This window comes from Zalophus californianus, chromosome 8 (genome assembly GCF_009762305.2).
Source record: "Zalophus californianus isolate mZalCal1 chromosome 8, mZalCal1.pri.v2, whole genome shotgun sequence".
Lineage (NCBI taxonomy): Eukaryota > Metazoa > Chordata > Mammalia > Carnivora > Otariidae > Zalophus > Zalophus californianus.
In genome coordinates this window covers 37833145-37846140 of record NC_045602.1, presented here as the reverse complement: position 1 = coordinate 37846140, position 12996 = coordinate 37833145, and the positions used below count along the sequence as shown (strand labels likewise).

At 49.0% G+C, this 12996-nt stretch overlaps 1 protein-coding gene across 5 annotated transcripts; it reads right to left on the bottom strand.

Moving 5' to 3' along the window:
* Positions 1–691: 691 nt before the first annotated feature.
* Positions 692–5405, bottom strand: CHCHD5 (coiled-coil-helix-coiled-coil-helix domain containing 5). 5 transcript variants are annotated; one of them, XM_027624082.1, is made up of 4 exons: positions 5212–5405; positions 4052–4180; positions 3765–3932; positions 692–870 (listed from the first exon to the last, which is right to left on the bottom strand). In XM_027624082.1, exons 2-4 carry the CDS (start codon positions 4172–4174, stop codon positions 847–849), a joined length of 315 nt encoding a protein of 104 aa, XP_027479883.1. In that variant the 5' UTR covers positions 4175–4180; positions 5212–5405; the 3' UTR covers positions 692–846. The 5 variants fall into 5 exon arrangements, with proteins under 5 accessions (XP_027479883.1, XP_027479882.1, XP_027479884.1 ...); XM_027624081.1 differs by having other exon boundaries at positions 3765–3930; positions 4023–4163; positions 5212–5397; XM_027624083.1 differs by having other exon boundaries at positions 4052–4163; positions 5212–5397.
* Positions 5406–12996: the final 7591 nt, after the last annotated feature.

Sequence of the window (12996 nt, the reverse complement as noted above, 5' to 3'; positions counted from 1 at the left end):
ATGGGGCAGGCAGAAGTGCAAGACGGTCAATGCCCATGAAAACTGCCCCCAGTGACAGACGGGCAGTTGGTGATCTATATCCCAACCTCCTTGCCCCTTAGATTGAGCCCATCGCCCACTGTGTTAACTGGCGTGATAACACACCTTTTACTGGCTGCCTTCCTCTCTGTCTCACCACTCCACTCCCCTCCAAATGTTTCTGGAATCACATTCCAAATATTCTATCTGCACTCCAATTCTCAGGGTTGGATTCTGGAAGAACACAAACCAAGACAGAACAGAAGTCCAGGACAGCAGACTCTAACCCACACTTCTCAGAGCAGCTGTTCCCAGTAATAAAGCCAGTATTTTCATCCCCATTGCTTAGAGCCCATGTCTATCACACAACTGGCTCAAAACTCAGGAGGAAAAGAAGTGTGATATTATTGCTCCCTAAACCTCAAGGAAACACTCAATAAAGACTCGGTAAACGCTCGAGTGGAAGCGAGAAAGAGCCTTTTCCCATGTCTGTGCGGCAGGAGACAGGAAGTGGCTGTTGGCAGAATTAACGAGGAAAGAGGGGTCGTCTTAACCCTGGTGAGCAGGCCCTTCCTAGGCACACTGCGTGAAGCTGGGGAATAGAGGAGCAGGGTTTCCGCCCAGCCAGCTCTCCCCTCAGTTTCCCCTCAGCTGCTGAAGGCAGAAGTCAGTCTGGTATACAGAGTCTTTATTTATTGTGAGTCCTGCTGTCCAGAGAAGCCAGACTCCCATCCAGGCCCCTCATGACTCCACCTGGCCACTCTTCAGGACTGGGGGCATCAAGTGGCCAGTTGCTCAGGTCCAGTTTTCCTATGGTTCAAAGAGTCCTCAGGAGGCAGGAAGTGGCTTTGCCTATGGAAAAAACACATGAGCATCTACTAGCTATTTTGTGCCTGGCCCTGGGGCCCCCGCTGGGGGAGGTTATGTAGACAGCAGAGGCTGCCCCTGCCAAGTCCAGAGTCTGGAGAGAGAGAGGGTATCAGGTGATGGCCTTGGCCATCTGCCATGTGAACACCTGTGACACAGTGAACTGTCACTGGGAGCAGGGAAGGCACCATTTGCTGTATTTACTGAGCACCTGCAGTGTGCCTGGCATTGTTACAGGGCAACGGATGAAGCAGGCACAAATCTCTGACTCTAGGAAGAGACAGGCAACAAATAAACAATAAAAAGATGTCAACTGTCTACAAAGAGAAGTAAATCAGGGTAAAGAACACAGGTGTATGCGGAGGGGGAGGTACAAGGAGCATCTCAAATTGCCAGCTATGTGAACACAAGATGTCTTTGTATCATGTTCTGTGAGATGAGACTGCTTGTGTGTAGAGTAGAAACTAGAGGCGGCCCAAATCTCACTGCCTGCAGTCAGGGGGGAAGCTGCAGCAGGGACGCCATCACCCGGAAGGAGGACGGTGAGGAGGACCAGGTGTGGGAGGAATCACTCTGGGTGCACGCAGGAGCCATGACAAGGCCGGAAAGGGGAGAGATATGACCTCACTTCCATTTTTACAAGGTCCTGTGGCTGCCAGGCGAGAGCAGATTTCGGGGCAGGATGGCCACAGGAAGACCAGGGAGAAGCTGGCTGCTTAACCAGGGCGGGAACAACGAGCTCTGAGCTGGAAAGGTGAGGCCTTTACTGTTCAGATGCCCAAAGAACTTGAAAGAAAGAACATATGACTAACACAGAGCCAATATACAGACTAAGAAACTAACATGAATAGTACGCAATCATTACTAAATCATTTCTAAGAATTAAAAGTCCTTCCTGCTGGTGTCCGCTCCTAGGGCCTGAACCTTTCACTCATTACTGCCATATTAAAACAAAACAAGGACTACAGGGCCTGGTAGAAGGGCATCTCCCCCATCTTTAGCCCAGAACTCCTCTGAGACAGGCGATGGGAATGGAGTAGTTACAAGGCAGTAAGATATAAGCCATAATGGAAGGAGCTCAGAGACCATGTGAGCCCGGGGAGGGGATGGGCCCACAGGAGAGGTTTTCGGAGGGAGTGGTATCTAAGCCGGAATAGCAAGCAGCCAGGTAGCCTAGGAAGGGCAGTCCAGGCAGAAGGAAACAGCTGGATAAAAGCCTGCCAGCAGGAGAGACATGCACTTGAGTAATTGCACCTTCACCAGGGCCAGAACACAGAGTATGATGTAGAAAGTGGAGAGTGGGGGGTGGGGGCAGAGTCCAGACCATGCAAGGCCCTATACAGGTTGTGTTGGACTTTAGATTTGGCCTGATGGAAGTGAGGAGCCATGGAAAGCTTTTTTTGTTTTTATTTGTTTTTTTAAAGATCTTATTTATTTGACACAGAGAGAGAGAGAGAGAGAGCACAAGCAGGGGGAGTGGCAGAGGAAGAGGGAGAAGCAGGCTCCCTGCCCAGCAGAGAGCCTGACGTGGAGCTCGATCCCAGGGTCCCAGGATCATGACCTGAGCTGAAGGCAGACGCTTAACTGAAAGGTTTTTAAGTGAAACAGAACATGGGGTGCCTAGGTGGCTCAGTCAACTAAGCGTCTGACTCCTGGTTTTGGCTCAGGTCACAATCTCAGGGTTGTGAGACTGAGCCCCGTGTCAGTGTGGAGCCTGCTTAGGATTCCCTTTCTCCCTCCCTCTCTCTCTGTCTCCTCCCCGCTCACACTCTCTTTCTCTCTCTCTCTCAAAAAAAAATAAATAAATAAAATAGATAAGTGAAACAGAACATGGTCAGATTTCCTTTGGGATGGCTCTGGGACCATCACAGAGAGTGGACTGAAAGTGATAATACAGAGCACAGAGGCTCCAATGAGAGAATGTTAAGAGGGAGGTGGTGCAAGATGTGACTTTTGCCTTAGGAGCGCACAGTCCGGTGAGGGGAGGCAGTAAATATCTAAAGTAGCATTTCTCAGGGCGCCTGGGTGGCTCAGTCAGTTAAACGTCTGTGTTCGGTTCAGGTCGTGATCCCAGGATCCTGGGATCGAGTCCCGCATCAGGATTCCTGCTCAGCGGGAAGTCTACTTTTCCCTCTCCCTCTGCCTGCCGCTCTGCCTACTTGTGCTGGCTCTGTGTTAAATAAATAAAATCTTTAAAAATAAATAAATAAATAAAGGAGCATTTCTCAACTTTGTTTTTACTACTGCTCACCAAGGGGTCTTTTAAGACAGCTTTTAAAAATTGCAGCCATCCATGAAATCTTAATCCCATAGTTATACTGCATATCTGTTTATGTACTGTATACATTAAAGAGAGTAAGACTCATTTGCCCCCTCCTCACCCCCTCACCCAGTACAGCTGAGGGACAGTAAGGAAGGGAATAAGAGAGCAGGTAAGGAAGGAGGTGGCTGAGGTCAGCCCAAGGAAGAACACAGAGAACCCAGCAAGGACCTGGGATTTTGTTCTGTGAATGGGAAGCTACTGAAGAGCTCTAAGCAAATATGTAATGTGAATAGTTTTCAGTTCCTAAATCTTCTCTCTGCCCACTGTGTGGGGGGCAAGTGAGAGGGGATTCAGAGAGTCAGGGAAAAGGCTGGGGCAGGGATCCTGGAGACGAACAGTTCGGGGAGGTGTCTGGACTCAAGCAGGGACTATGGGAAGGGGCAAGAGGTGATCATGTTCTGGATCCCGGGTGCACGGTGCAGGTCTGTGTGGGGCGTAGGGTGGGGCTGAGAATAACTCCCAGGTCTTTATTCTGAGCAACCAGAAGGATGAAGGGGGTGAGAACTGATGAGCCCCCCGCCCCCCGGCCCCCACCCCCCCCCCCCCCCCGCCTCACCTCCACAGCTGAGGGTGAGTGTGCTGGCCGCACCTGCTCAGCACACTGAAGGAAGCGGCGCACATGCTCTGCACAGTTGCCCACAGCTGCCTCATTCTGTCGAAGACACTCCTCAAAGGCCTCAAAAGGCTCAGCACAGGCCTGGCGGATCTGACGGATGATTGGGCTGTGGAGGAAGGGCATTTCAGGCATTCACACTTCCACTCCACCGCCTCCCCCCCCGCCCCAACACCCTGTCCCATTCTTGCCCACACTCACTGGGAGGACGTGCATTGAGCAATACTCATCTTAAGGTGATGACAGTCCCGCTGCCATGACTCAGGCTTGGCCGCCACACACTGGCCATATTGCTCCAGCTCTCGGCCACAGTAGCGAGCAGTGACCTCCAGGGCCGCCTGCCTGTGGGACATGGTGGGCTGAGGATAATTCCAGACAACAGACAAGAAAGGGAGTTCTGATCTTGGTAGGAGGATGGAGCAGGGAACAACACTAGGGATCTCGGGCAGATCCGGGAGTCTGAAGGATCCTGGGATAGAGCCAGGGAGATGGAGGAGGAGGTAAGGCATGAGCCCTGGGGATTGTGGAACAGCCTGGGGGCTTCTGGGAAGATGGTGGAGATCTTTTCCAAAAAAGATTTAATCATTCGAAGGCAAGCCTTGGGGTCCTGGAAGAAGGGTCCTTGAGTTCAGGCATTCCCTCAATAGGGCCTTAGAAGTAAGATCTTGAGTTCTAGGAGAAAACCTGGGAGCCCTAAAGGGGTTTGGAGTTCTAAAAAGAGGTTTAGAAGTCCAAGGGGTAAGGTCTTTGGTCCTGGGGAAGCGTCTATTTGGCCAGAGTCTTAAAGATTAGGCCTGAGGACAGGGGTACCGGAGATGAGACTTGAAGCCCTGGGGTGGGTTTGGGGGTCCTAGGGTGGGTCTCTTGGATAGATCTGGAGGTTCCTACAAGTAAGCTCTTGGGAACAAGATCTGGAAATCTAGAGCGGGACCAGGGGTCTAGGAACAAGTCTGTGGGTGCTACAGGTGAGGTCTGGGATACTGTGCAGACCCGAAGGTTCAAAAGGTATGGTTAGGTGATCTAGGGGGATGAACCCAGAGCTCTAAGAACGGGTCTAAGAATCGTAGAGGTCCCGCGACAATTCTGCAGTCCTAGGGTTGGTGGTGGACAGTGCCAGGGGTCCTAGGGACAGCGACTGGGTGGGTGTTAAGGGTGGACCTGACAAGTTCCCAGTTACCACGAGGAAGAGGGGAGGAGTCTAAATGGTCAGGGGGCGGGGCCTGGACACTCGGAGGGATGAGACTTGTAATGGACTGCGCTGAATCCTAAGGGTCGGATCGCCGAGGAACAAAGAAGCCAATCCTTCCTCCCGGAGTCCTGGCGTAGGTCCAGGTCACGGGAAGAGAGGGGGTGCGGCGGCATATCCGGGGTAGGCGCTCCCGCTACTCACATCTCCAGGCCGGTGCCGGTAGGGAATCAGTCAGGGAGGAAAGTCCCGCCTTTTCCGGTACAGGTTGTCATGGCGGCGCCCCAACTCCGCTGTCCTTGCCTCGTTTTTTCCGGTCGCAGAGCCGGCAAGCGGACCATTCCATTCCCTTTAGGCCCAACCTGTCATGGCGGCGCCCTGTCTCTCCTTCCGGCCCCGCCTGTATTGGACGCGCCTGCGCAGCCATCGCGGGCCCCCATTCGGCTCGGTTGCTCTACCCCTTTCTACATCCGGCTTGCCGTGGCCCCGGCGGAATCCGCCGGAAATAAGGGATGGGCGCCGGAAATAAGGGATGGGCGCCGCCGCGTGTGCTTCTGTCCTAGCCGCCCGCCCGGAGCTGGTGGCGAGCGGCTGCTCTGGCCACTCAACCTGGCGCCGTTGGTGGCCAGGTTGGGCGCCGTGGCTGCCGGCTGCTGGGCGCGGGGACTGGGAGCCTGACGCCTAGCCACCTCTGTCTTGCGCAGGCGCTCCCCGTCCTTTCGGGATGCTGGTTCGTGCGCGCGCGCGGAGCCGCGGGAAGGGGGCCACCGCAAGAGTGGGACCAACCGGCCTGGACGTCCCTTCGGCTCAGCCTGGGTTACCCAGACCAGGCCACCTCCTTCTTGGCATAAACCGTGGGGCCAGGCCGGAGTTGAGTGTTAATATTGGCTCCACGTCATTATGGGCATGTGTAGTTCTAATTCCTCCTGGTGGGGTACCGTTTCCATCTCTTGATCTGTCCTCCGGTGTGAGGCCTGGGGTTACGTTTTCCCCTCTTTGAGGTTGGGCACGAGTATCCCATGATCAGAGAAAAACTAAGCATCAGCCCAGCCATCTAGTATGTGGATGTCTTCCCAGACTCCAGCCAAAATGAACACAAAATGCACTTCATCATAGTGTTGAGGAACAAGAGCTATTTGTGAGCAAGTGTGCTCATCTGTAAATGGGGATAATGATAGTGAGATCCTTTACATAGGGCAGAGTGCCTGTGAACAGTTTAGGGCAGAGCGTGGACCCTCAGGAGTTCTGGATAAGTGAGACCTGTCACGGGAGCCTGTTACTGTGAGCTGTTCTGGTTGGCCCTTGACATATGATTGCCCCACTGACCATCCGAACCTGCCTCGGATGACAGGAGTAGGTTTGGAGCTATGGGCACCGAAGGAAAGCTTTTCAACCAAAGCCCTCCTATTCTTCCTTCTTGCAAAAACTTCCAAGTGTGTATTCTTGGTGGGAGAAGGGGGGGGAAGCACACCCTCAATGACAGAGAACACTCTGGCTTCAATTGTGGACTGAATCCTCATATTTTTCTCTCCTGGGAAAATGAAATCTTAACCTTGGCGCTTCCTGAGTCTTATCTCAAAGTCCCTGTAATGTGCTTCCTCAAGAGAAGGTGTTCAAACGTGGGCTCATTAGTAGGTACGATGAAGACCCCAAGAGGAGACACCCACTCTGGGAAGTGTGATACCTGTGCCTCCAAGCTTCTAGGTTGTTTTTGGGCTGTAGCTCAAGACTAACTTCCTCTCTAGGGATCAAATGCAAGGCAGACCTATGGAGTGAAGGCGACCTGGGTTTGAATCAGAGATCTTGGACAGAATCTGCTCTCTGGGTTTCAGTTTCCTCCATGACAGCTGCTTCAGGATGCCCTTGTGAGCAGAGACTGAAATGATACCTGCAGAGCACATGGTGTGGAGCACTTTGTACTTTCCTTTTTCTAGCCTTATCAGAATTTGTTACTGTATTTGCTTATTTTCTGCCTTCTTCAAGACCCATGAGGGAAGGGGCCTTGTATCTGTCTCATGGTCACCGCTGGATCCCCTCCATAGCATGGGGTCTGGCAGAGTAATAATGGGACAAATGAAACCATCTGCTCACAGGATTGCATGAGGATAAAATGAGATCCACTCATTGACTCGTATGATACTTAAGTGCTATATATGTGCCAGGAACTGGGGAAACAGCAAGTAAAAGACCAAAATTCATACTGCTAAAAAAGGTGTACAATGGGATGTGTTGGTATACATAGGCATAGTGAAACGATTACCGTAGTAATATCCACCAGCTCACGTAGTTAACATTTTTTATGTGATAAGGACATTTAAGATCTAATCTCTTAGCAAATTTCAAGTACACAATATGTTGTTATTATCTAATGCTATACATTAGGTCTCCAGAACTTACTCATCTTAATAGAGTTTATACCATTTGACCAATATCTCCCCATTTCCCCCACACTCCAGGCCTGCCAACCACCATTCTGTTTCCGTGAGTTCAACTTAGATTCCACATATAAGTGAGATCATGTGATATTTGTCTTTGTGCGTATTTCACCGAGCATATAGTCCCTCCAGGTGGGGCATGTCAGACTTGATGAAGGGCAGGGAGTATGATGGGTGGATACAGGGTGGTGGGTGGGAGGATGCACTTGTAGAATGTGACCTGGAGGGAGTTGTCCCATGCTTCGATCCCTGGCCAGACTGAGAGCCTCCATGAATGGCAGCACAGAAACGACTTTGACCAGATGACCCGTGAGCTGGCAGCAGCGAGTCCTGACCCTTGACCCCCTGAAGGGGCCATGTGGCAGGAAGGGATGGCGCCTGGGTGTGTCAGGGATTTCCTAACGGTGTTATGAGAAGAGTGTTGTTGACTAGGAGAGGGTCTCCAGGACTCCCGAGGGCTCCTTCCCTCCCCTCAGTGGCTTCACTGCCACCTTCATCTGGGTTTTTCTTTTCTAGAAGCTCTCCCTCTTAATCTTAAGTTTATAGAATATGATGGGTGGGAGGCACATCCTGATGAGCCCAATACATGTAAAATCTCCAAGCTGAGGATGGCAGTGAGCACGCTTTTCCAGCCACATTACATCTTTTCTCACTAGCCAGGTGGCTAGTGACCTAGAGCTTCAGGATCATTCCTCCTCTGGAAATAGTAGCACAGAAATTTGTTAGAGGAAACAAGATACTCTGACTCTGAGGGGGTGTCCCAGCTCTTGACTTCTTTTTTTCTCCTCATTAAGCTCCTTAGTTTAAAAAAGAAGAGAGAAATGAACACTTTGCTTGAAGCTTAACTTCCACTTTCTCATTAGTGTCTCTTGGATCCTATGCCTCCCAGATCTATTCTTCCAGAGCCCAAAGCCTTAGGATTCCCGGGAACTGCAATGAATCCCATCCCTTCCTCCTGCTTCTGGATTCCAGCCATTTGTTAGTCTAGGCAAGGGCCGGTGTGGTTTGGAAAAGGGTCCACTTGTTGGGTCCTGCCGTGCTGTGCACACAGGCCTGTATTAAGGGTGCTGCCTTCCCTCTGGTGCTGGGTGAGGGGAGGGCTTGAGAGGAGGGGAAAGCCATGGGCTCTGCCCTAGAGGAACTGACAAAAACACCAGCTAACAACCTTCCTACCTGATGATGGGTGTGAGGCAGCAGAACAGGGTGTGGTGCCCTCGTGATGAGGTCTGCTCGGCTCTATTCTGCCCCCCGGGGACTGGTCTTAGGCAAGACCTTGACAGCTGACCCAGGACAATTCCTTTATTCCCACACTGGATGGCTGCCTGAGACTGAGATTCCCGTGGGCCTGGCCACCTCCGCAGCACTATGTGCGCCTTCCTCATCCACTGCAGGTTCATGGGGTTTGAGGTGTAGGAAATGCAGATTCAGAAGCTGCTGCTGCTGAGCGCATCCCAGTGCTGATCTCTTCCAGGTCCTCGGGAGCTGTGGGCCACAGGCTGAAAGGGAGGTGTGCAGAAACCGGTCCCAGATAGAGGACACTGCCCTCACTTCTTGGCTTTGCCTCCAAGACGTGGCATTTGATGTTTCAAATAGAACACTGCACCACTTGGGAAGGAAAAGGAAGTGTGGGAAGGGTTAATTAAGTTTCCCTTACAGCCAATCTGGGCCTCCTCACCAATCTCAGTATTACCTTCTGTCCACATGGAGGCATGGCACATTTAGAACCCATGCTAATCTGTGCTCTGTAAGGAGCTGAGCCTCAGTGGGATTGGCTTCCTGAGGTTGCTGTAACAAACTGCCACAAACTGGGTAGCTTAAAACAACAGACATGCATTTTCACAGTTCAGGAAGCCAGAAGTCCAAAATCGAGGTGGGGGCAGATTCCTGCTGGAGGCTCTGAAGAATCTGTCCCATGCCTGTTTCCCAGCTTCCGGTGGTTACAGGCAGTCCTTGGCATTCCTTGGCTGGTAGACACATTACTTCCATCTCTGCCTCTGCTCACATCACCTTCTCTGTGTGTTCTTTTACAAGGACACAAAGGCCAAAACCCCAAGGGGAGCCTTCACCTACATCCCTTTGCCACAGGCTGCACCCTGTATCATTGTCAGTAACGCAGTTGAAAAGGCTCACCAGGACTAGCTGGTCAAAGGGGGAGGGCAGTGTGGACAGCCTGCTGGAAGGGGGTCTGAAGAGCTCCTGCCTGGACCAGCTCTTCCATTGGTGCGGTGGGCTCTTCCCCACATCCTGTGCTGCCTCCCCCACACCGCAGGGCTGGGCTGGGGCGCCTGCTGGGTCCCACAGAGATACTCAACCCACTGGCACTGTCTTCACTGTAGATCTGCCCCACAGGAACACTTCTTACCATCAAAAGAAGTATCACACATACTTGAAACATCTATTCGTATAATACAACTTGCAGTACCTGTTACAACCACTTGGGTGTATGGAGTGTCCATTAAATAAAACAGGTTAGTTTCAAGGACCACAGTGGGGCAATTCATTTTTGTTGGATCAACATTTTTTTTTAGATTTTTATTTATTTATTTGATAGAGAGAACACAAGCAGGGGGAGCAGCAGAGGGAGACGGAAGCTCTCCACTGAGCAGGAAGCCAAATGTGGGGCTCGATCCCAGGGCCCTGGGATCATGACCTGAGCCGAAGGCAGATGCTTAACCACCTGAGCCACCCAGGCGCTCTGGATCAACATTCTTAACAGAGACAAGTTATTTATTCCATCTTGTGTGTAGTTCTGTTCTTTCATTAGGAAACTTATAAACAATACAGAAACTTATAAACAATACAGAAATATAACATACAGCCCTATTTTATTGCGGTTTTTAATCTATTCATGTATTATTCAGATAATTAACCTATTGTTCAATTTTTTTTTAAGCTTTATTTGACAGAGAGACACAGCGAGAGAGGGAACACAAGCAGGGGGGAGTGGGGGAGGGAGAAGCAGGCTTCCCGGGAAGCAGGGAGCCAGATGCAGGGCTTGATCCCGGGACCCCAGGATCATGACCCAAGCTGAAGGCAGACGCTTAACAACTGAGCCACCCAGGTGCCCCCTATCATTCAATTTTGTATTTTCTTCTTTAAAATATTGTTATGCAATATTCCATTCATAGATGTAACATTCAGTTTTACATCTCCATCCTTCCCTCGAAGGTATTTGTTTTGTAACAACATTCAATTTGTATAAATATGTATCTTGTCTATACCTTATCCCTTCACTGCATACACTGCTTTGTGTTATACCAGCACAACATTCAAAATGATACATAATACATCACCCAATCCTCTGGCAAAAAAAAAAAAAAAAAAAGAATCTTGATCTGAACCTCACACCTTATACAAAAATAAACTCAAGGGGCCCCTGGGTGGTTCAGTCATTTGGGCATCCGACTTGATTTCAGCTCAGGTGGTGATCTCAGGGTTCTGCGATTGATCCCCGCTTCATTCCCTGCTTCGGGCTCCCTGCTCAGCAGGGAGTCTGCTGGAGATTCTGCCTTGCCTCACCCCACCCCCTCCACTTGCACACTCTAATAAAGGGATAAATTTAAAAAATATAAAATAAACTCAAGGGGCGCCTGGGTGGCTCAGTCGTTAAGGGTCTGCCTTCGGCTCAGGTCATGATCCCAGGGTCTTGGGTTCGAGCCCCCCATCAGGCTCCCTGCTCTGAGGGAAGCCTGCTTCTCCCTCTCCCACTCCCCCTGCTTGTGTTCCCTCTCTCACTGTCTCTCTGTCAAATAAATAAAATCTTTTTAAAAAAATCTTTAAAAAAAATAAACTCAAAAGGGATAAATGGATCACAGATTTAAGTGTACAGCATAAAATTATAAACGTTTAGAAGATAGTATGATAAAATCTTTGGGCTTGAAGAGTTCTTAAGACATGACACCAAAAGCATGATCTACCAAGAACCAAACCCAAATAAAAAAGTATAAACTGCTCCATATCATGGAGTGCTGAGTGACAGTTAAGAAGGAATAAATTACAGATACATGCAAGAACTTCAGTGGATCTCAGGGGAATTGGACTGAGTGGGCCAATTTCAAAAGGTCACATACTGTATGATTCCATTTATATAATATTCTTGAAACAACAAAATGATTGAGATGGAGAATAGACTAGTGGTTGCCAGGGGTTAAAGTTGGGGGAGGGAGTTGGGGTTGGCTATAAAGGGAAAACATGGCAGAGCCTTGTGGCGTGGAATACTTGTGCATCTTTTTTTTTTCATTTAAATTCAATTAATTAACATAGTATGTTATTACTTTCAGAGGAAGAGGTCAGTGATTCATCAGTCTTATGTAATACCCAGTGTTCATTACATCACTTTTCCTCCTTAATGTCCATCACCCAGCTACCCCATCCCCCCAACTGCTCCCCTCCAGCAACCCTCAGTTTATTTCCTATGATTAAGAGTCACTTATGGTTTGTAGTTGTGTCTCATGTTGGTTACATCAACCTACAAGTGTGATAAGATTGATCAGAACCATCCACACATATATAAACGAGTGCATGTAAATTGGGGAAATAGGACTAAACTCTGTGAATTGTCCCAATGTCAATTTTGTGAATCTGTAATTTAAAAAAGCTAAGCAAGTAAGCCAGAGAAAAGACGTATGATTTCACTAATATGTGAAATTTAAGAAATAAAACAGATGAACATAGCAAGGGGTGGGAGGAAGAGAGGCAAACCATAAAAGACTCTTTAACTCTAGAGAACAGAGGGTTGCTGGAGGGGAGGTGGGCAGGGGGATGGGGTAAATGGGTGATGGGGATTAAGGAGGGCACTTGTGATGAGCACTGGGTGTTATATGGAAGTGATGAATCTCTAAATTCTATTCCTGAAACTAGTATTACACTATATATTAATTGGAATTTAAATACAAACTTAAAACAAGTAAAAGTTAAAACAAACTTATTACCATTTTTAGTGCTCCTAAAAAAATTAGGAGACTTGGAACAACATACCTCAGCTATGGGATTGTGAGATAGACAGAGACTGTCTAAAGTTCAGCTGGGATTCTACTAACAGTAGGTGAAAGTATCAGCCACTAGATTTAAGGCATTTTTCCTTATTTTTTTCCCCAACAGTTTCATGAAGCAAAGCCAGGATATACTTTTTTCTCAGTCTAGCCCTATCCACCTTCTAGTTAGTAACAGACACCTAAAGCCAGACTCAAAAATTATCTTAGTGAAGCTTAACATCAAAGAGCATGATTCACGAGCGAATACAAGGTTATCTACTGCCAGCACTGTTTACAGTAGCCAAAGAACGGGGCCACCCAAGTGTAAGCCAACAGGGGGACAGCACGTACGTACAATGAAATGTACAAAGAAAAACAACCACTGGATTTTAGAGATTAATATGAAAAAAGAATGTAAAATATCTCCATAAATTGTTGTTATATGTGGAAATGGCATTTTGATTATATGACATTAAGTAAAATATAGTATATGAACATTATTTCTAAGGTATGGAAACAATCTAAATGTCCATCAGGAGATGAACCGATAGGGACACCTGGGTGGCTCCACTGGTTAAGCA

Coding starts and splice junctions, on each gene's coding strand:
- CHCHD5 (XM_027624079.1), bottom strand. CDS start 4,174: ATGTCCCACAGGCAGGCGGCCCTGGAGGTCACTGCTCGCTACTGTGGC. Junction 3,931..4,022: donor GCTCAATGCACGTCCTCCCA/GTGAGTGTGGGC, acceptor CTTCCTCCACAG/CCCAATCATCCGTCAGATCC. Junction 871..3,764: donor ACTCACCCTCAGCTGTGGAG/GTGAGGCGGGGG, acceptor TTTTTTCCATAG/GCAAAGCCACTTCCTGCCTC.